The sequence below is a fragment of the Zootoca vivipara genome, chromosome 1 (assembly GCF_963506605.1).
Source record: "Zootoca vivipara chromosome 1, rZooViv1.1, whole genome shotgun sequence".
Classification (NCBI taxonomy): domain Eukaryota; kingdom Metazoa; phylum Chordata; class Lepidosauria; order Squamata; family Lacertidae; genus Zootoca; species Zootoca vivipara.
In genome coordinates, this window is record NC_083276.1 from 40,061,267 (window position 1) to 40,081,881 (window position 20,615).

Genomic DNA, 20,615 nt, shown 5'->3' on the forward strand with positions numbered 1-20,615 from the left:
TCCCCCTTCCTCCACCATTTGATCAAGGATGAGCCTTTCAAAGAAATTCGAAGGGATATGATGAGACTGTCAGAAATCTAGGAAGTCATTGGACTATATTTTTCAGGCACTCTTGTCGACCCTTAGAACTTCTTACCTCCAGAGTTATTGGAATAATATTAATGCCATTTATTATATATTATGTGTCTAAATAAATACTAGACATTAAAAGTACTGTATAGAATCAAGAAAAAATGAATACAGTGGAACCTCGGTTTACGAACACCTCGGTTTACGAATTTTCGGTTTACAAATGCTGCGGACCCATCTGGAGCGGATTAATTTACTTTCCATTACTTTCAATGGGAAAGTTCGCTTCAGTTTATGAACGCTTCAGTTTATGAACAGACTTCGGGAACCAATTACACCCATGCTTCGGGTTAAGTACGCTTCAGGTTGAGTACTCTGCGGACCCGTCTGGAACGGATTAATCCACTTTCCATTACTTTCAATGGGAAAGTTCGCTTTGGTTTATGAACGCTTCAGTTTATGAACAGACTTCCGGAACCAATTACACCCATGCTTCGGGTTAAGTATGCTTCAGGTTGAGTACTCCGCGGACCCGTCTGGAACAGATTAATCCACTTTCCATTACTTTCAATGGGAGAGTTCGCTTCAGTTTACGAACGCTTCAGTTTATGAACAGACTTCCGGAACCAATTGTGTTCATAAACCGAGGTACCACTGTATAACCAAGCTGCAGACATAATCTAAATAAACAGGAGCATAAGGGAAATAAAAGAGGTACAGAAAGACAATGGAGAAAGCAATACAATGGTTAAATGTATTAAAGTATGTATGTTTGCCAATAGGCAGTGCCACTTCCCCTCTTTTGTATGCTCTTTGTGACATTGTATGAGTTTCCTTACTGTGGTCATAGTGTAATGGTTATAACTGGTATTCAAAGATATTTCAGTTTATTCTTATAATTTCAGATTAATATGTTGCTAAACTTTCAACTGGGAGAGGATTGTCCTTGCCCAGAGGAGATTCAGGAAGAGTTATATGAGTTTCACGATGATCTCCTAATCCATTGTGGTAAGTGATTGCCTGTTTTGGGTGGAGCATATTATTGCTGAGATTCCGCTTATTGTGAAATATTAATTCCTGCAGTTTTGTTTTAGTTCATTGTCTTTTCCTGGCAAACATGATATTGATTAATTAAAACTGAAAACTGCAAAGATTTTAAAAAAGACACCATAAAAGCTAATTAGACTTATCCTCCCAAATGTTCTCTAGAAAAACAGGAAAGTATAAATATTTACACTCAAAAATGTACTGGGGCAGCAGTAGTTCTCAAAGAACTTGTACCTGAAAACATTCTCTCCTTTTAAGCGAATGTCAACTCTTTACTCCTATGGGGAAAATAATCTAATGCAAAATGCACAGACATACATTGTACCCAAAGCAAGAAGTTCACAAAATTTATAGAGGTCCTTTTCTTCCCATTCACCTGCTCTTTATGTGTATTTTAGATAACGTTAGCTGTGAGTTTGTGTATTATTGCTGAATAACTGAAATGGGGAAAGCGGCTTTTTAGGCCATCAAATGAAATGTGTCCTCCAATGTAATATTCCTGATACAAAAGTGTGTCTGCTTTTCTGCAAGCAGCAGGTTCATCTTGCAATGGAGCAAGAGAAGAATGGGGGTGGGAGTGGGGGAGAGATGCTGCATACCAGCTCCCATTTTACATTCTACTCCTAAACCCCCAGGAGCATATTTTCAGAGGTCACGAGGGCAGAAAGAAGGGAAGGCAGAAAAACCCATTCTGTGAATGGAATGGGAAGTTAAGGTTCAGAGTTGTATAGCATTACACAGTACGCAAGTCTGTTTAAATTATTTAAGAAAACGTGTATTTTCAAGAGACACGAAACCTTCAGAAATTCTTTTAAGTTAAGCATTGATGGTGGTCAATAGTATGAAACCATTTGTTCAGTGTAGTGCCTAGAAATATATAGGCAGTGCATATTCAAAAGATGTCTATTCCAAACACATCATCTTCATTTCTCACCTAGCAACCATTCTTTTACTCACAACTTGAGCACACACACCCCAGAATGGCAATAGTACCTACCTACATTTCAGATAAGGGACGCGGGTGGCGCTGTGGGTTAAACCACAGAGCCTAGGGCTTGCTGATCAGAAGGTCGGTGGTTCGAATCCCTGCGACAGGGTGAGCTCCCGTTGCTCGGTCCCTGCTCCTGCCAACCTATTAGTTCAAAAGCATGTCAAAGTGCAAGTAGATAAATAGGTACTGCTACAGCGGGAAGGTAAACGGCGTTTCCATGTGCTGCTCTGGTTCATCAGAAGCGGCTTAGTCATGCTGGCCACATGACCTGGAAGCTGTACACTGGCTCCCTCGGCCAATAACGCAAGATGAGCACTGCAACCCCAGAGTCGGTCACGACTGGACCTAATGGTCAGGGGTCCATTTACCTTTACCTTTCAGATGTGTGCAGTTGAAAAGCACTTTTAGCTTACATGAAGGGTGTGATATGTCTATCAAGGAGCCGATCCAGTCATCCACCATATTGTCCCCACTTCTTACTGTGCATGTTGCTCTGCGTATGAGGGATTCCAGCTGCACCAACTCCAGCTGCACTGGTCTACCATGAGTGGAAAGCTGCGGTCACAGAAGGACTGTACACATCTAATTGTGCGCACGGGTGGGCCTCTAAGATATGTTTTTGATTATTTTTTAAGCTTGGGACATCAGTTTGACATCATGGGAATTCTGGCAAAACACAGACTGCACTTTATTTCAAAATGAGTTTATTACCCATTAGGTATTCCATTAGAAGGAGAAGAGGAAGAAGAGGAAGATCTGTCATGGACTGGCAAGCTACGTTCATTGGTGTATAAAATAAAAGGACCACCAAAAACAGAAAAGAGAGAACCTACAGAGGAAGAAGAAAAATATCCCAGTAAGAGCTTGAATTGTTATTCATACTAATTCGTTTTATTTAATTTTTAGAGAACAGAATAATACACCTGGAAGCAGGTGAACAGTGAGCTGTGAAGTATGTATGAATGAATATGAGCCAAGAACTTCCAGATTCCAATCTTGCCTTAAATTTAAAGGATAGTATCAATTCATTAATAGATGTACTCAAAGAAGTAGCACCACTAATGATATGTGGTATTGGGGGGGGGGAGCAGGGCGGGTTAGGATAAGGTTGGTTTAGTTTCCTGGCTTGTTCCAAAGCTCCTAATCGTCGTTTCCTCATTCAGTGAATGGTTAATGAGAGAATTTCTGATTTTATTATGTCGCAAGCAAGGAGAGGAATGAAGAGGCTGTGAACATTGGGCGAAAGGCTCATACATATCTTGTCTTGATATGTTATCTTTTGCAGGCATAATGAAATATCAATTAGTTTTTCATTTACAATACATTTTGGTTATATGTGGGTTATCTTTCAACGCACCAGTGCTATAAACTGTGCTGAATACACCCACCAACTCCCCCCCCCCCCGAGCCTTCGTTAATTCTTTCAGGCAGTCATCAATCACTTAGAGCTAATTAGTATGGCATACAGTAATTCCTTCCAATGCTTAATGACCTGCATAATACTGAATGAAAATAAATATAGGTAGAAATGAATGACAGTCTTTTCCTGGTTGTTCTGCAGGGACGTTTTTCTCTAAAACCTGCAGCTGCCGTTGGGGCAGCTTCACTGGAGCTGTGATAATATTGGACCCAATCTATGATAGGTTCTCCAAGCAGGTTTAGATGACAAGATGGTAAAAAATGCCACACACTGTTGCTTTGTGAGGAATGTCATGTCATTTAATATGGAACGCTAAGGCAATGTTTTGCTGAGAGAGGGTCTTGAACACATATTTTTAGCATTGTAAGGCTACAGCTGACCTTTTTTGGTCAGTAAGTTAGGCATAAAATGCAGATTGTGCAGTTTCCCCTGCCAAAATGTTTTTTTGAGGGGCTGGGCCCCCTTAATAGGAAAAGGGATAATTTATTGGCCAAGTACCAAACATACTTGGAATTTTGCTTCAACTATATTGCAATGTAAAAAATGTACCTCATACAAACACTATTCCGCTCACAATACAATAGCACAGCAAAGGAAACCTACCCCAAAACTGGCCTCCCCTTCCACTACCCAACTACCGTGTTTCTCATATTATAAGACATGTCTTATATTTATTTTTTCCTCAAAAAAACACACTATGGCTTATTTTCAAGGGATGTCTTATTTTTTTCCTCCTCCTCCTGCCGCGGCCAGCATTGCTGCTGCTCCTATCACTATGTCTTATTTTCGGGGTATGGCTTATATTCCTTGAATGCTTAAAAATCCTGCTATGGCTTATTTTATGGGGATGCCTTAAAATATGAGAAACAGGGTACGAGTTTAAAAGTTTGATGGCACGAGGAAAAAAACTGTTCCTGTGCCTAGCCGTTTTTGTGTATAGAGTCCTGTAGCGACGTCCAGATGTTCAGAGGGCCGCGCATGCGATGACAGGATGTCACGCAACATCACGTTGTGCCCCCTCAATCCTCTGGAGAAGCTGGTGCCTCTGGTGGAGGGGAATGAGTGGGACTTATATTCCAGCCACATCTGGATAGCTACAGATTCACCACTTTCCTCCTCTATAGACCACTTTTTAAATGTTGGCAAGATTCAGTGTCTGGTGTTTTTGAAATACTACCAATGCATAATTTACAGTTAAGTAAGCTGGGGTTCAGAGATAGCTTTGTAAAGGATGCATGGAATTTGATGCTCCAGTGGTTTATCCAGTCAACCATTAAAAATGAAACACAAATATATTTACTTCGGAAGTGTCCATGTATTTGGGACCTCAGGAATTCTAGGTCATTGATGGCATGAAGCTATTAGGCAGAGTTTGTAAAACATTTTTGGATATGCTATCTGCAGCGTCCTTTGGTTAGGGATAACATCACTCTGTATATGTACTTCACTAATCCGCTTTGCAGAAGCTCATGATATACCCTCTTTTAAAATTCTTATTTTTTTAAGCTTGGTGTCATGTAAAAGCAAATATAAAATGCCATATAAAAACATGCTGATTTGAAAGCATACTTGACAGGGGCATGCATGGCATGGCATAACCATAAATAAAATATTTTTTCTCCTTTGAAATTTATTATCAAGAGAGGAAACATTATCCAGGACATTATGCCTCACAAAACTGACATTATTATTCATAATGATGAATGATATGAAAAAGCTGACCCCTTCTTGATGGGTAGCTTATTTTGATCACATGGACTCTGATTTTAATTTAAGTGTTTGCTTTATTTGCATTAACCAAACAGATTGCAACAGTTTAACAGGAAGTTTAGTAGCAGTTTGCCATTATGTCTGTATCTGTGGTTCCCAACGTGGGGCACACACCCCACAGGGGAGGAATTTTATTTTTAAGGGGAGCAATTTGAGAATGAATTATTAACAGTGAATGGTCTTTTAGTCTTCCTAAAGGAGTTCACCTTTTGAATAATAAGAATTATATGTCGGGGGAAGGGGGTTCAGGATTTTAGAGATGCTTAGGTGGGGCATGGCCAAAGAAAGTTTGGGAACCACTGGTCTACATTGACAAACAATAGCTTACAGTAAGCTGGCAAACCAGAATCAGAAGCCATGATTTGAAGTGTTTTATGTGCTATCAGAATTGACAAGCCGTAGTTTTCATTAGTACTGAACCAAAATTTAATGTGGAGGGGTGAATTCTCTGGCAAATTTTGGAAATTGAGACAAAACTCATCTCCAGCACTGGGAGAGGGGCTGTGGCAGCTAGCATTCTCCTTCCCCAAAAGCCCCTGGAGAGGTTTCCTGTTTTGCAGCGAACCCTGCAAGTTGCCCTCTTGGGTGCTCTGGCGCCCAGGAGGGGTCCCAGATGGAGATTAAAGGGGGGGGTAAGGGGCATGCCTCCCCTAACTTTCCAAGGGTATTGAAAGGGGCATGACCCACGGTCATCCTTAATGCCTTTTTTTGTCTGTGAGCAGGGGTGGAAATCCCCATCTCCCAGATGAAAAGGCACTGGGTTCAACGGCTCCATCCAAGGACAGCCCCAGCAAGCTACTGTGGTGAGCTGCGGAATACCTTTGAATTCAGAAATAATTGGCAAGCGAAGAGGCACCCCCCTGAAAAGATCCTGATTTATGCTGCAGGAGAAAATAATCTACTTGGAAAGGTTTTGAAATAATGAAAGATGCTAATTTCTGCTATGGTTGAGCGGTGGAAGGAGGGGAGGGGAGGCAATATTTTAAGTCATGGGTTTTTTGGGGGGGGGATCTGCGTTATCTACCCTTCCCTAAAGCAATGGAATGTAAAGTTTTCGGGAAGAGTGGACTTTAAAGATACCTATTTGGGATAGATTTCTTTTATAAGTAAGGACTTTGCCTGAAAGAAGATGAAGAGTAATAACCTTGAGGGATTTTGACCACCCCTTGGAACTTTGTATTATGAAATAGAAATAGTAAAGAAGCTAAGATTGATAACAGCTGGATTGACTGTCTTTTAAGCATTCAGAAGAGAAGAAACTGTGGAGTTTGGTGTAATGAAACTGAGGATCGGCAGGATAGACTGCAGGAAGATGTATTGGTTTGGTGGGGGGGATGGAGAGGAGGTATGGATTTTGTTGAGATTACATCAGCCCACTCACCCTCTCTTGAAGCTTGTAGTTGAAAATAAGAACAGTGAAAGTGCCACGATGGACCACAGTGTATACCATCCTGATGGCTTCTGAGACTTTCAGGCAGAGAAGAAGAGATAGGGATTATGTTTATTTATTAATGATTTATTAAGGAGCTGGTTGTATGTAAAATTGAGGATTAAATTTCGCAAAATGTGAAGGGTGGGTAATGCTGGAGATTGGCAGTGTTGGGGGGTGGAATGTATATTATTTATTTATACAAAAAAAAATTCTAGAGGTTTCATTTTCACCCTCTGCACGCAGCACCAGTGAGGCTGAGTTGTTTATTACTGGAGGCAGATGTCAGGCAGCAATATTCAAGGCCATGTTAAGGAAGAATGTGTGTATGTTGCCTGGGAGGAAGCAAGATCTGTTTTTCTCAGGCAAAGTGTTGCCTAAGAGGTATCAGAAGGAAATGTTTCAAAACTGATGAATGACTATTGTAGGTAAAAGAGGATTTACTCTACTTGACTATTTTGAGGACAGGTTATAACAACGCATAAAAGCCATAGCAGAAGTTGGTAATTGAACATGTGATGTGAAGGGAGAAGGGACGAATGTATTTTGAAATGATAGTTGGAAAAGTTATTTTATTGGAAGCAGCAAAGGATTCTAGGAGGGAGGAAATTAGAAGGGACATCGGGGGGGGGAGTTAACTTTTAAATGTGTATTGAATTTGTATTAATTTGGTGACAATTTGTTAAAAATTACGGAAAATCAATAAAAGAATAATTGGCAGACAAATTCTCCTGGAGAGATGCTGTGGGCTTTGGGGGATAGGGAAATTGCCTCCACCACCCCCCCCCAAGAAACCATCTCAGAACAATACTATGGAATCATAGTGAGAGCCGCTAGCTAGTAATGGCCACGCCCTTTCTCCCAGCAGTTGATAATAGTATTTTCTGAATAATTTTGGTATTCATTGATAATTCAGCTTTCAGGTTACTGAATTCAAAGAATCCTTTTAAATTAGGTCTTTTCAGTGGATAATAGTTTGCGTTTCCTTTTCTCCTCACCCCCCCCCCCCCCGTATTGCAGCTACTCTCAAGGAGTTAATATCTCAAACTATGGTTCGCTGGGCTCAAGAAGATCAGATCCAAGATCCAGAATTAGTTCGTATTATGTTTAACCTCCTTCGAAGGCAGTATGACAGCATTGGAGAGCTGCTTCAGGCTCTGAGGAAATCCTACACTATAAGTGCTACATCTGTGCAAGACACAATCAACTTATTAGCAGCACTGGGTCAAATTCGTTCCCTTCTCAGCGTCAGAATGGGAAAAGAAGAAGAATTGCTTATGATTAATGGCCTTGGGTATGAAATAAACATTTTATTTGTATGTTCTAAATAAAAATTAAATATTGAAATATTAAATTTACAGGCCTGGTTATAGTAGTGCTTAAGCCCACTATAAAACCTAATTTTGTACATGTGCTACAATATTGGTTTGGTTCAATTACGAATGAATGAATGAATGAACGAACGAACTTTATATGCACCCATTTTATCACAATCTCTTTACTTTCCATATGAACATCTATGAACCTGCCTAAAGTGAGTTGGCATATTGATAGAGAAATAGTCTGTTTTGTTCTTGATAAAAACCTTGTAATATGTGTTATAATCTTGGAATTAGAATATAGTCATATCTTTGTAATTACTCTTTAATTCTGAACCTTAAAAATGCAGTGCTTATAAACACAGATTTATAAACACAGATCTTGCAGGAGAAAGAATGATTGTTTTTGTTGAATTTGTTCTTGTCCCATTTAGAGATATAATGAACAACAAAGTATTTTATCAGCATCCTAACTTAATGAGAGTCCTGGGTATGCATGAGACAGTTATGGAAGTAATGGTAAATGTGCTTGGAGGGGACAAATCTCAGGTAATTTCACAAGTATTTTTTCTGTGATTGTTATAAAGCATGCCTTCGGTAGCTGGAAGGAATTGCGGGTAAAGAAGAATAGTATATTTATCTTGTGTAGTACGGAGTATGAGCTGTTAGCTCTATGTGTGATGGGAGTTGTATAGGCAAGGTTTCACTAAAGATGGACTGTAAAGATCGCGCATACAAAAAAGAAGCTGGAAATTGAGAATTCAAATACTTCAGCCAAGCTGGTTCTAAGCAGCATGCCAATACTATATATTAGTAAAATAGTCCTCTACTGGGAGCACTTGCGGAAAATGCCCCCCCCCCATATTCAGAATGCACACATCTTTACATAAGTTCGCATATAAGACCAAATAATTGAAACCTGCATTCAGTTGCACACATAGGGGTTACTGTGTAATGTGTGTTCAACCTTTTTTTTTTAACTTACTGAGATTTTAACAGGGATACTGTGTTCTCCTGTAGTGTACAAAAGGTGAGAAAAAGATGTGCATGTGCTTTAAGCATTACAGTGTTAATGGGAACACAGTGCAGGTGTTGACATACCTGTTAAAACAGTAATGTGTTAAGAGGTCTCAAAAGTTGCAAAGTACAGTAAATGCTCAAAGGAGAAAATGTGTGAAAATAGTTCCAGAAAATGTGTCAGTTGAGCATTTTAAAGTCCTATCTGTATGTGGGGAATAGTTCAGTATATGTGTCACTCTTTTCATGAGTTAATGGGATTATAGAAAGGCTTAATTTTGGGAGAGATTCACCCCCAAAGGTGCACTCCTCCATTGTCTCCTGAGACAGACGGGCGCCAACAAATTATGATGGTTTTGTGAATATATTTTTTTTCAATTGCCTTGGGGATTTACCTATGTTTGTCTAAAAGTAGTTTATTGCATTAGCCATATGGCCATAGCACATGTACAAACAAACAGGCAACTGTCGCACAGCAATAAAATATAACAAATACAATTTGAACATTAAATATAAAATCCAGGTGAAGGCGAAAGCAAGATGTGTTGGCTAAAAGTTTAACAGGAATTTACATTACCTACCTCTTCACATGGGGGAGCCACGTGGAGAGTTTAGCCGCCTTAGATTGTGCTAGATCGAAAGCTTCATCCCTAGCTAGAATCCAGCTATGAATTTTGTCGTTATCCCATGAGATCAGGGCAGCAAAGTCTGGGAGGGAGTAACGATCACAAATGGATCGTTATGTTTGTCTATAAGTTTTATTTGTACACCACTTTTTGATCAAGTGGTTAAACATTTTCTAAGTTAATAAACATTTGACTTCTGAAGTGGCACAGCCGCCCTGCAATGTTTTACTTATCTGTATGCATAGATCAGCCCTTTACGCCTCTTACTCTTGGGCTTTGGAGGTTGGGATGTAGATCTCAATACATTGAAATCTCTCTTAGTTGTGAATCAGTTGTAAATCAGTGCATATGAATGAGGAAAGGGTTGTACATTGCTGAGCTTGGCCTGCCTTAAGTGTTGGCTGCGATCTTTGTCTCATTTTGGTGATGTAAAGAAGGTCTAGCAAACACGGAGCTTTGTACTTTTGTATTTTCTGGTTCAAAAATAATTCCTTATGACTTTTCTACAGGAAAATCATTTGTCTGAAAAGAGTAGTAACGTCATCATAGTCTTTCTAATATATCTTAAATCTGTGTTGTATGCAGTCCAGTTGAGCTTCAAAGTATTTGGCTTTTAAGATTATATAGGTTGAGTGCCACAAACACCTGAAATAGGTCACGTCTATAAAATCATATGATTTTAATATAAGATACATAATGAAAAGGATCAAAAATGATTTTGTCTCATTTACTGAGAAAAGGGCGAGAGCTGACATTGCACATTTTTAATGCAGCCTTCCCCAACCTGGTGCCCTTTCGATGTTTTGGACTGTCAGTCCCAGTCAGCACTAGTTGAGGCTGATTGGAGTTGTGGTTCAAACATCTGGGGGACAGCAAGTTGGGAAAGGCTTTGTCAATGCATTACTCGGAGCACTTGGATGCTATGGTGTAAATATGTGATGGGATCAGGGCCGTAGCTAGGGGGTGGCGAGGTGGACCTCCACCAGGGGCGAAGGTGATGGGGACACACAAAATCGGCAAAAATATGTCTGTAAATATAAATATTGATTATTGCCTCGTAAGAAATGGTTTAAAATAGAGGGTGAATTTAATGGGAGGGGGGATGGAGCAGAGGCGGAAAGAAGAGCTAATTTGTCCGTGGCTAGGGGCGCGCAATCTGGACGGTTCTGCCAGCGGCGCAAGATCACCTAGCTACGGCTCTGGATGGGATAGAATAAAACAGTTGGATTATGCCAGCAGGAGATATTTCAACAACATACCATTTATCAAGATTCAAGCTGCAGAACTCTTATGCTATTCTACTGCTGGTATTTTAGGAGAGTGAGCGATTATTGTGGCACTCTGCTGTTTGACACTTGAACGGTTGTAAGTTCTTACTCGGGCTGACAAATGTGTATGACAAATGTTTTATGATGACAGAAGACAATTGCTAATGGCTTTGAGTATTGACCCAGACATGCCCTCTATGATGCAAATGGCTGAGAAGAAACATTCTAATGCTTTTACTATTGGACAGAGATTATTGGGCTTCTCTTCTCTTAGCATGATGATGTAGAAATATTTATGAGGGTCTCATCTGCATTGATGATGCATGCGAAACTGCCATTTTATTATAAAGGCCTTTCAGATTAGGGTTGTGCATGCATTCTGCATAGTAAATATTGTAAGGGGGGGGAACGCAGGGGACAGGTGCTTCTTTTTCTTTGATTGGGCAAAAAACTTTTTTATACCAAGGTAAGTAAAGTGGATCTTTAATATCAGCCTGAGACTTACCGTGCTTCACTATTATGGTTCTTGATGATGCAGTAAAGGCACAGCACTAATTCTGATGCATCTATTTGCACTTTGCTTAGTTTCTTCATAATTTCCACACAGCGTAGGCATATTACAGCAACTAACAACTAAGATATATTAATTTTTTTAGTAAAACCTTTTTGCTTCTACCTTCTTCAGCTGCTATGATATGCTATAGCCAGTTCTAGAATACTGAGGATAGAAAATTAAAGGTGTTTGGTTTGGAGTAGCTGAGGCATGTCAGTTATTATCCTCCAGGCTGACACCATATCGTTTTAAGGTGTCAAGTCTTTAGATCCAGAACTTTCCTCTTTTTCCCCAATCTTCTAGGATCAGATAACTTCCTCTATTGCAGTAATAAATAAATCAGAGAGATTGTGATTCTCTGAATTGAAGTGCTTTGCAACTGGTTGTTGAAGTGTTTTTTGTTGGTTTGTTTGTTTTGTTTGTCAAGGCTGTAGATTCATGGTTCCTAAAACGACTCTGTAGGTTAGTTGTTAGAGAGCTGCCACGGGTGATGTTCCCAGCAGCAGCACCCAGCTCAAGCTATGGTGGGATATTTTGGAGGGGATCCAGGGATCTGCTGGGTTGTAAGGCAACACATTAACAAGTAAAGGGACTGATCTAGGCCCCTCTCTAAATAAATAAATAAATAAATAAATAAATAAATAAATATTATTTATACTCTGCCGTCCCCAGCCAAGACCGGGCTCAGGGCGGCTAACACCGAACACAAAACAATTAATTAAAATACAGCTTAAAACCAAGATAAAATACAACATTAAACAACATTAAAATTAAAATTAAAATGTAGTGCTAGCCTGGAAGTGGTGCAGCAAACATCTCCCTTCTGTAGCCGGCAGAGCTATGGATGCCGTAGTGATTCTGCTGCCCTGCTCAGTCCTATGGCCAGATGTGATTATTAACTTTTATTTAATTGTTGACACAAAGAGTAAGATTTATTAAAGCAAGATAAAATTCCCCTGGCTGCATTATAGTTAAGTGTACATGCGTTATTATTTTTCTCTGAGTTTTATTTTCATAAGCTGGCAGCAAAGACCACCTAAACTGTTCTCTGAACTGTTGATAAATTCAAAATTGTGGTTTGGTGTAATCACTGACTTGAACCGGTTCATTGAGCTGACATTGATTTAACACATCTAGTTTACAGAGGCCTTTACTACCTGTCCCCCCCCCCCCAAAAAAATGATTCTTTCTCAGAAAAAGAGAGAGGCAGAGGAGAGCAGTCGTGGTCTGTGTGGTGGGTGGGTGGAGCTGCCCTCCCAATAGCAGCACCACTGTAGCTTAGCTGGGTAGACCAGGGTTGGGCCTCCATGAGCTCAACAGTGTCGAGCTAATCCTGTGAGTGCTCTTCCCATTGCTGCCTTTGTGCGGCCCTGCAACTATTGCTGGTTTCCCCTCTGAACTACCATCACCCCTAGAATCTGTTTAATAGACTTTGGGGGGACCATCTAGAGCAGTGTGGGAGCTTCAGGGGACCTTAAGTGGATGAGAGATCCTTCCGTCAACAAAAGGAGCACTTTTATTTGCAGGAGAGCTACTCAGAATCCAAACCATCATCTCCATTCCAAAGTTCTTAAACAGGTTTTGCCAGCACTTCATCACCAAGGGGACTCTGCCATACGCACTGGAGATTCCCTTATTTCTGCAGACTGCATATCAGTTATTTATTCATTAGGAAATTGGGCAGAAATTAATGCTTCCTGTTATTCGGCACTGTTCTTTCCCCTCCACAGATCGCTTTTCCAAAAATGGTAGCAAGTTGTTGTCGGTTCCTGTGCTATTTTTGTCGAATCAGTCGCCAGAACCAAAAAGCTATGTTTGAGCATCTAAGCTACTTACTTGAAAACAGCAGTGTTGGACTTGGTATGTTGTATAATTTTGATAGCCATTCACCTACATTTGCCATATCACAAGTTTAACTTATGGCCTTTGGTTTGGCGGTTGTTTTTTATATGTGAATGGTTGAGTTTCATCTAAACTGCATTTAACTACTGCCCTCTGCTGCATACAAATCATAACTGCAAACCAATTATTTTAATTACTGTGCGTTATCATGTCTTTGCTACAGCTTCTCCTTCAATGAGGGGTTCCACTCCACTTGATGTAGCAGCTGCCTCAGTAATGGACAATAATGAGCTTGCTCTGGCGCTGGAGGAGCCAGACCTTGAGAAAGTAATCACTCACTGTCTTATTTTTTTCCTTCTTCTGGTCCCCTTGTTTTATTGTCAGTCGTGCCATGTATTACTTAACGAGGCTTAGTTTTCACTTGACATATATTTTTAACTTTTATTGTATGACTACGGTCCATTCGCTCTTAAGTAGAATAGTAAGTAGAAGGTAAAAATAAAATAAAATCTCGAGTTCTCTCATTCATAAATTGTTCTCAATATATTAAAGATATGAAGGATACTGTCAGAGGGTCATCGTGGCTACTCTAGAGTAACTCCGCTTGAGTCCAATTTGTCTTTAAAGACTTTTATTGTGCAAGATATTTACAGTGCAGAGAAAGCTTAAAACATGACCTCTCATTCCGAATCAGAATCCGGCAATGGCATACGTCTGTTCTTACGCCAGCAAAGTAGTCGGGGCACCCCAAAACGCCTCCCCCTTGACCTGCGTCGCGGTGCTCTGCTTAACTCTTGCGCCGGAAGGAGCAATGCCTTCTCAGTCTCCTCCCTGAGCAGGCGGTGGCAGGTCTCTCCAGCATCCCTGAGCTCTTGCCTGCATCTCTCCGCCCCCGAGCTTTCCCATTGTTCCTCACGCTGATTTCTCTTTCCCTCCGAGTCTTTCCCCTCCCCTCTGGCTGCTTCAGACCCACTGCTGCTCCCTGTGCTTGGCAAGGTGGACGTTAGGATGATGGGGGCTGGCTCCCTGTAGGTAGTCACCCTTACAGATACTTTAAAAAAAATGGTTTGGTGGTGCAGAGCCACACATTCCTGATATAGATGGCATTGCTACATCTTACCAGGACACAGCAGGAGCAGGGCTACCTGGATACACCTGTGTAAGCACTGAGTTTGCTCTGCTAGGGCAGGGGTCAGCAAACTTTTTCAGCAGTTGGCTGGTCCACTGTCCCTCAGACCTTGTGGGGGGCCAGACTATATTTTTTGGGGGGAGGGGAATGAACAAATTCCTATGCCACACAAATAACCCAGAGATGCATGTTAAATAAAAGGACACATTCTACTCATGTAAAAACATGCTGATTCCCAGACCGTCCACAGGCCGGATTTAGAAGGCAATTGGGCCGGATCTGTCCCCCGGGCCTTAGTTTGCCTACCCATGTGCTAGGGTATAGGTGCAGCACCAAACTTGCTGCTGCCCTACCCCATTTTCATCCAGGTAGGATGCAGAGTCAGGAGGGCAACTTGGCTGTTCAGCTTCACCACACTGGCCACTAACGCGCATAAAATAAGCAACTGCCCAACTGAAAAGTAAGCTTCTGGAAGGCCTTCGGGAAGTGAAAAATGTTGGGAGCAGTTTTCAGGATCAGATTGAGCCCCAGCTATGAGCAGGACTGTTCGCCCTGGTTGTTACCTCAAGCATTTGCTCTGGGACACTAGTGTCTGTGAGTGTCCTTGACTGAATGCTTGAGACATCTATATTTCTGTCATTGTTGATCACCTCTTTGGGGGTGAATATGTCTGGATTCAGTGCAACCCCGCTGAATGACTAGTGTTGCCAGAGCTAATCTTATCTTGGGCAAATATAAAAATACCACAAGTGTTTTTTCAGACTTCCTGGTATGGGATCCTCCCCTGCCAGTAACCAGTTTTGTGCCAGTTAGAAAAAAAATCCATGTATAAAAAATAGTTTCTTTCTGCAAGCAGATCCTTTCTTTTCTCAATTCAGAGTGGTAATCTCCAGTACTGTAAAATTAACTGTTCTACTCCTTCTACTCTTTCCAAAGATTTGCACTTGGATTTTAAAAATTGAATCACCTTGTACTTTTAATTCGTTGTAATAAACCTCCTGTAGATATTACCAGTGTTTTGTGTTTGGCAGGTTGTAACGTACTTGGCAGGCTGTGGTCTCCAGAGCTGCCCCATGCTTTTAGCAACAGGATACCCTGACATTGGTTGGAATCCAATAGAGGGTGAACGATATCTATCATTCTTAAGATTTGCTGTTTTTGTGAATGGTAAGTTTAGTTACTGGATGGACAAATATGTGAAAAAGCATATTTTGCTATGACTGAATCTCATGAGTTGCTATCTCAGGAAAACAAATCACAAGTTTAGTTCACAAAATCATAAGCTATTTTAACTGTAGGTTTTGGTCATTTGCCACTCCATCATACTTTAAAATAACAAAGATTTTACCTGGTGCTGGAAAGACACCAGGTTAGGTATGCCTCTATGGGAAGAATATTCCAGATAAGGGCCTCTGCAAGGAAGAAGCTCCTTTCCCCAGCTGTTACATGTGCTAAGCCAGTGGTTCCCAACAGGTGGTCCGCGGACCCCCAGGGGTCCGCGAGCTATGCCAGAGGGGTCCGCAAGATGCTATTAGAATAAAGAATATATTAAATATATTTCGTATGATAACAAATTTTTTTGTTTTGGCCGCTTCCTGCATGAGCAGAGTCTAGCGCAAAACTAGAATTAGATAGAGGCAGTAGTTCTGCTGTATGCCGTTAGGTGGCGCTATACAAACACTACTGTTTTGCAAAGAGGCAGCGTGCGCATTCTAAACGCTCACCTCCCCAAGATGCTTTGCGCGCGTCGGCTTCATTTGTGCGCTACTGCGCAGGTACCCTGTCTTCTCCATTCCCCTCCCTCCTCCCTGGCGCGCGCTGCCTCTTTGCAAAACAGTTGTGTTTGTAAACAAAGCGTTGTTTTTTGCGGAAGCTACAGTTCGCGTAGTTAAAAATGGACCGTTGGTTTCAAGTTTGGAACCTAATATTTCAGAAATAATGGACTCAAAGGACAGATTTAACTCATCTCATTAAGAACTGAAAATTAAAACTAACTGTATACTGATGGAGTACTCTGTTGTAACTGTAAAAAACGTATAAATATAAACTATAAAAAGACTCTTAATTTGGCTCTCACTTTTTAATTTTAGGATTAGGAATTAATGGGGGTCCTTGTCACAATAGCGGCTCGATGAGGGGTCCTCGAGAAATTTTTGTTGGGAACCCCTGTGCTAAGCCAAACAGCAGAGGCACTAGGGGGAAGGCCTCTGATGATGGCCTCTGATTGTGGTTCCATTATTTGAGGCTAAGGCTTTTTTTTAAGATCAATGCACAGAATGGCTCATTCAGATTTCCTCTCCAATCTTTCCTACTGAGTTCTGTCTCAGAGAACCAAAATTTTGACACCAGAAGAAAATAACTAAACCAAATCTGAATCAAAGATCTGAAATCTGAATGGTTAATTCTCTACACAAAATTTGGATTTTGGGGTGTACGTGTGTGTTCTTATAAAAATAATGTATAGAGTTCACACAGCATTGCTGTTTGGTTTTATTATTCATGTCAGTAAAATTTGCTTTTTTTGTTTTTAGGTGAAAGTGTAGAGGAAAATGCCAGTGTTGTTGTCAAGCTTCTAATTCGGCGTCCCGAATGTTTTGGGCCAGCTCTTAGAGGAGAAGGAGGAAATGGTTTGTTGGCTGCTATGCAAGGAGCAATTAAGATATCTGAGAACCCAGCTCTTGATCTTCCCTCTCAGGGATATAAGAGGGAACTGTACGTGGATATACACAATACTTGACATTATTTTGGAATATGCCATTCAAAGTCTGCCTTGATTATGTGTCAGCTACAATAACATACCATACTGTAGAAAAGGACACTTAGACACTAGGTGTAACATAATCAGATGGGGGAAAAAACAATACTCCCTGGATGTATTTGCCTAGAAATCTTGCTTCTCTAGAAGTATGGACATATATCTTTATATACTGTAATTGCAATACCTACTGTCAGAGGCACAATTTCTTTCCAGTACTGCTGAGCTGACTCTTCCATGAAGTTATTTGGTACTGGATATTATTTATTAATACTAATGAATATGCACCCATATAATGCATCAAATCGCTTTGTTTGTTGACTTTGAGATTTCAGAAACAAAGTGTTAGGTATACTTAGGGTTATGTACAATGTAAATTCTCCTCACAGTAGACCCATTGGAAACAATAGACATGACTAATTTAGGGCCAATAATTTCAGGGGGTGTACTCTAAACAACTCCTGATCAACTAAGTAAAACTTAGTCGAAATACAAACTGTTACAGATATTTTATTTACATTTATTGTATTCATATGCTATTCATCACTCCGTGTGCCTCTGAGCCAAAAATGGGAATATAAATAAACAATAACTCAAATCAGCAGGACTCCAGCTCACTTGTGCAGCCTCCTTTATCTACTGTTTGAGCTCAGTAATGCTCCGTGAAGACCAGTGAACCCTCATGCCAGAGTCATGTGAAATGAGCTGCTTTGATAAGGGGTGTTTTAGAGTGAAGGAAGAAGTGGGAAAGAGGGAGGGGCACAACCATTCCCTACTTGTTGCTTCTCTACTGTATTCCAAATTAGGAATTGTTCCTATCAGGGAGCCATTTGCTCTTCTCCATGGGTTTTCAAACACATAGTTATGCTTGTGTTTGTGGAGAGGGGCTGGAGCAGATTAGGAATGGGAGAGGAAAGCGCACACCATTCTCCACTTTGAATAAGTTCCTCCCACAGCAATCAATCTCTCTCTGCTGGGATTCCAATCAAGGCAAGCCGGGTGGTGCAGGGCGCAGGGCCACCAGGGGGGGCGGCGTGCGCTGCGCCCGCCCACCGCAGTGAGAAATGGGGTGTGGCGGGGGGCGCCGGAGCGATCATCGCACCAGGGCGCCCGGGCGCCCAACATGCGTAAGACGGCCCTGATTCCAATACATGCATTTGCATGGAACATTTAGTCCATCCCAATTCAGGGAGTATATATACCCACTCTAGTTAGCTGCTGTGCATTCCATCCTGGGTGCCAGCCAATACACACGCTGCCCACAGGGGAATCGGACGGAGTTCATTCTAGGGTTTGTTTTTGGGTGAAAGCTCGAAAGAAAGAAAAGAAGCCATTTCTATTAATGCCAACTTGCTTTGGATTCATGCTAGGAGATATAAAAAACAAGCCAGCCATTATTCCCTGCTTAGTTGAAGCTGGGTTTTTCTTTTAATTCTTGTTGTTATTGCTATATTAGTTTCCAGATCACTTTGGATTTTATCCATGCCTGCTTGATTTCTTTTTAACAGTCTTGAAGAAGATGAAGAAGAGGAGGAGGTTGTGCATATGGGCAATGCGATTATGTCATTCTACTCAGCTCTTATAGATTTGCTTGGGCGTTGTGCACCGGAATTGCATGTAAGTGGGGTTTTTTTCCTTTGTGCAGAAGCAGCAAAAGGTCACACGACACGTCTCAAGCTCCAAATAGTATCAAGCAACCCGAGTCACTTTCTCACATCATTATCATCAGTATAAATAATCTCTGTTTACTAAAATGACAATTTAAACTAAGATAAAACTATCCATTTAGATTTTCAAAGGGAAGGCCAGAATAGTATATTTTTTCTGAGAGGGCTCCCTCCTGCACTGAAATAGTTGTAATCTTATGATACTCTTAAATAAAGTAAAGAGGAACTAGAGTATTATAAGAGTATTTAGTCAATTTTATATGGAACTTCATTTATGTAATATTTATATTCATGTAGTACAAGTATTTGTTAAAAAGGAAAACTATCCAATAGAATGACCCTTTAAGTACCAATATTTAAACAGTTCATATATGTAGAAAAAGTCCATAATTTTGCAGTTATTTACATTTTAAAAAAAGAAAGAGAAAAGTTAAAGAGAATATTGCCTCTGTTAATTGAATTTTGTGTAAAATACAGCTCATCCAAACTGGAAAAGGTGAAGCTATTAGAATACGTTCCATCCTGCGTTCCTTGGTGCCAACTGAAGATTTGGTTGGGATTATAAGCATACCTCTAAAATTGCCAGCAGTAAATAAAGGTAAGGCATTTTTAAAAGTGTTGGGTAAATACACTCAATCAATTTATCTGTATGCCATCCTTCCACAGAATTTGTTTTCAATGCAGCTTACAATTATTCAAAAATAGAACAAGCAGTTCAGTATTAAAAACAATAATTCATAGCAAAAAAAAAACCCCAAAATCTAACTATATCAGTATATCAACTACTTCATTAACAATTCAGATATCTTCAAATATCTCAAGGGATATCATATGGAAGAGGGAACAAGCTTGTTCTTTCCTGCTCTGGAGAGTAGGACTCAAACCAATGGCTACAAGTTACAAGAAATGAGATTCTGAATAAGCACCAACAAGAACTTTCTGACACTAAGAGCTGTTCAGCAAGTGGTACAGACTCCTTTGAGACGTGGTGGGCCTCCTTGGAGGTTTCTAAGGAGAAGTTGGATGCCCATCTGTGATCGATGCTGTAGCTGAGATTCCTGCATTGAAGGGGGTTGGACTAGATGACCCCTGAGGTCCCTTCCAACTCTACAATTATATGATTCTATGATCAACCAATCCTCTACTATTATGCAAGGGACAGCACTCCATCTTCTATAAGCAGCTGCAATAGAACCAGTCCTTACAGAGGAATGCTTCTTTGGCATCTATTCAATCTTCTTCATGGCACCCCAAAAAACATGGCGCTTCATGGAAAACCCATTCTGGACCTAAATTCCTGGACCATTCTGGACCTACAGGAAATACAAAATGGAAAGTCTTCCATCTATCAGAGAAAATCACCAGACCTACTCACATCAATAGATTTCTCTTCTAGAAGCTTACTTCCAAGTAACCTCAACCAATCAGCTAGTCCACTTGGGGGCCCTACTGGAAACCTCCAGAGGCCTAGTTTCTTTCTCTCTGGAATGAGTGGGAAAGATCAGCTCAGGTTCTGACCTTCAGAAAATCTAATATAGCGGATTTCATGTTTATGGCATGGGTTCTAGCTCTGGGCATCTCAGTGGTGCATAACACTCTGTTTGCAAAGCACCATGCCCATGGGCTCTACTGCCTACCAGAAAGATTGAATCGAACAAGACACCTGCATGTCAAACTGCCCCACCACCTCTGTCAAGACTTGAGATAGTGGGC

General features: G+C 40.7%; 1 protein-coding gene across 2 annotated transcripts in view; it reads left to right on the plus strand.

Annotated features, from left to right (window-relative positions):
• The window catches only part of RYR3 (ryanodine receptor 3), a 264,337-nt gene that overhangs the window by 142,611 nt on the left and 101,111 nt on the right, over positions 1-20,615 (plus strand). For both annotated transcript variants that reach the window (XM_060273292.1, XM_035110794.2), the window contains exons 37-46: positions 975-1,077; positions 2,826-2,963; positions 7,747-8,020; positions 8,480-8,594; positions 13,240-13,369; positions 13,575-13,678; positions 15,512-15,647; positions 17,012-17,192; positions 18,744-18,852; positions 19,380-19,500. In XM_060273292.1, coding sequence (XP_060129275.1) covers positions 975-1,077; positions 2,826-2,963; positions 7,747-8,020; positions 8,480-8,594; positions 13,240-13,369; positions 13,575-13,678; positions 15,512-15,647; positions 17,012-17,192; positions 18,744-18,852; positions 19,380-19,500 — 1,411 coding nt within the window. The remainder of the gene's footprint in view (positions 1-974; positions 1,078-2,825; positions 2,964-7,746; positions 8,021-8,479; positions 8,595-13,239; positions 13,370-13,574; positions 13,679-15,511; positions 15,648-17,011; positions 17,193-18,743; positions 18,853-19,379; positions 19,501-20,615) is intronic.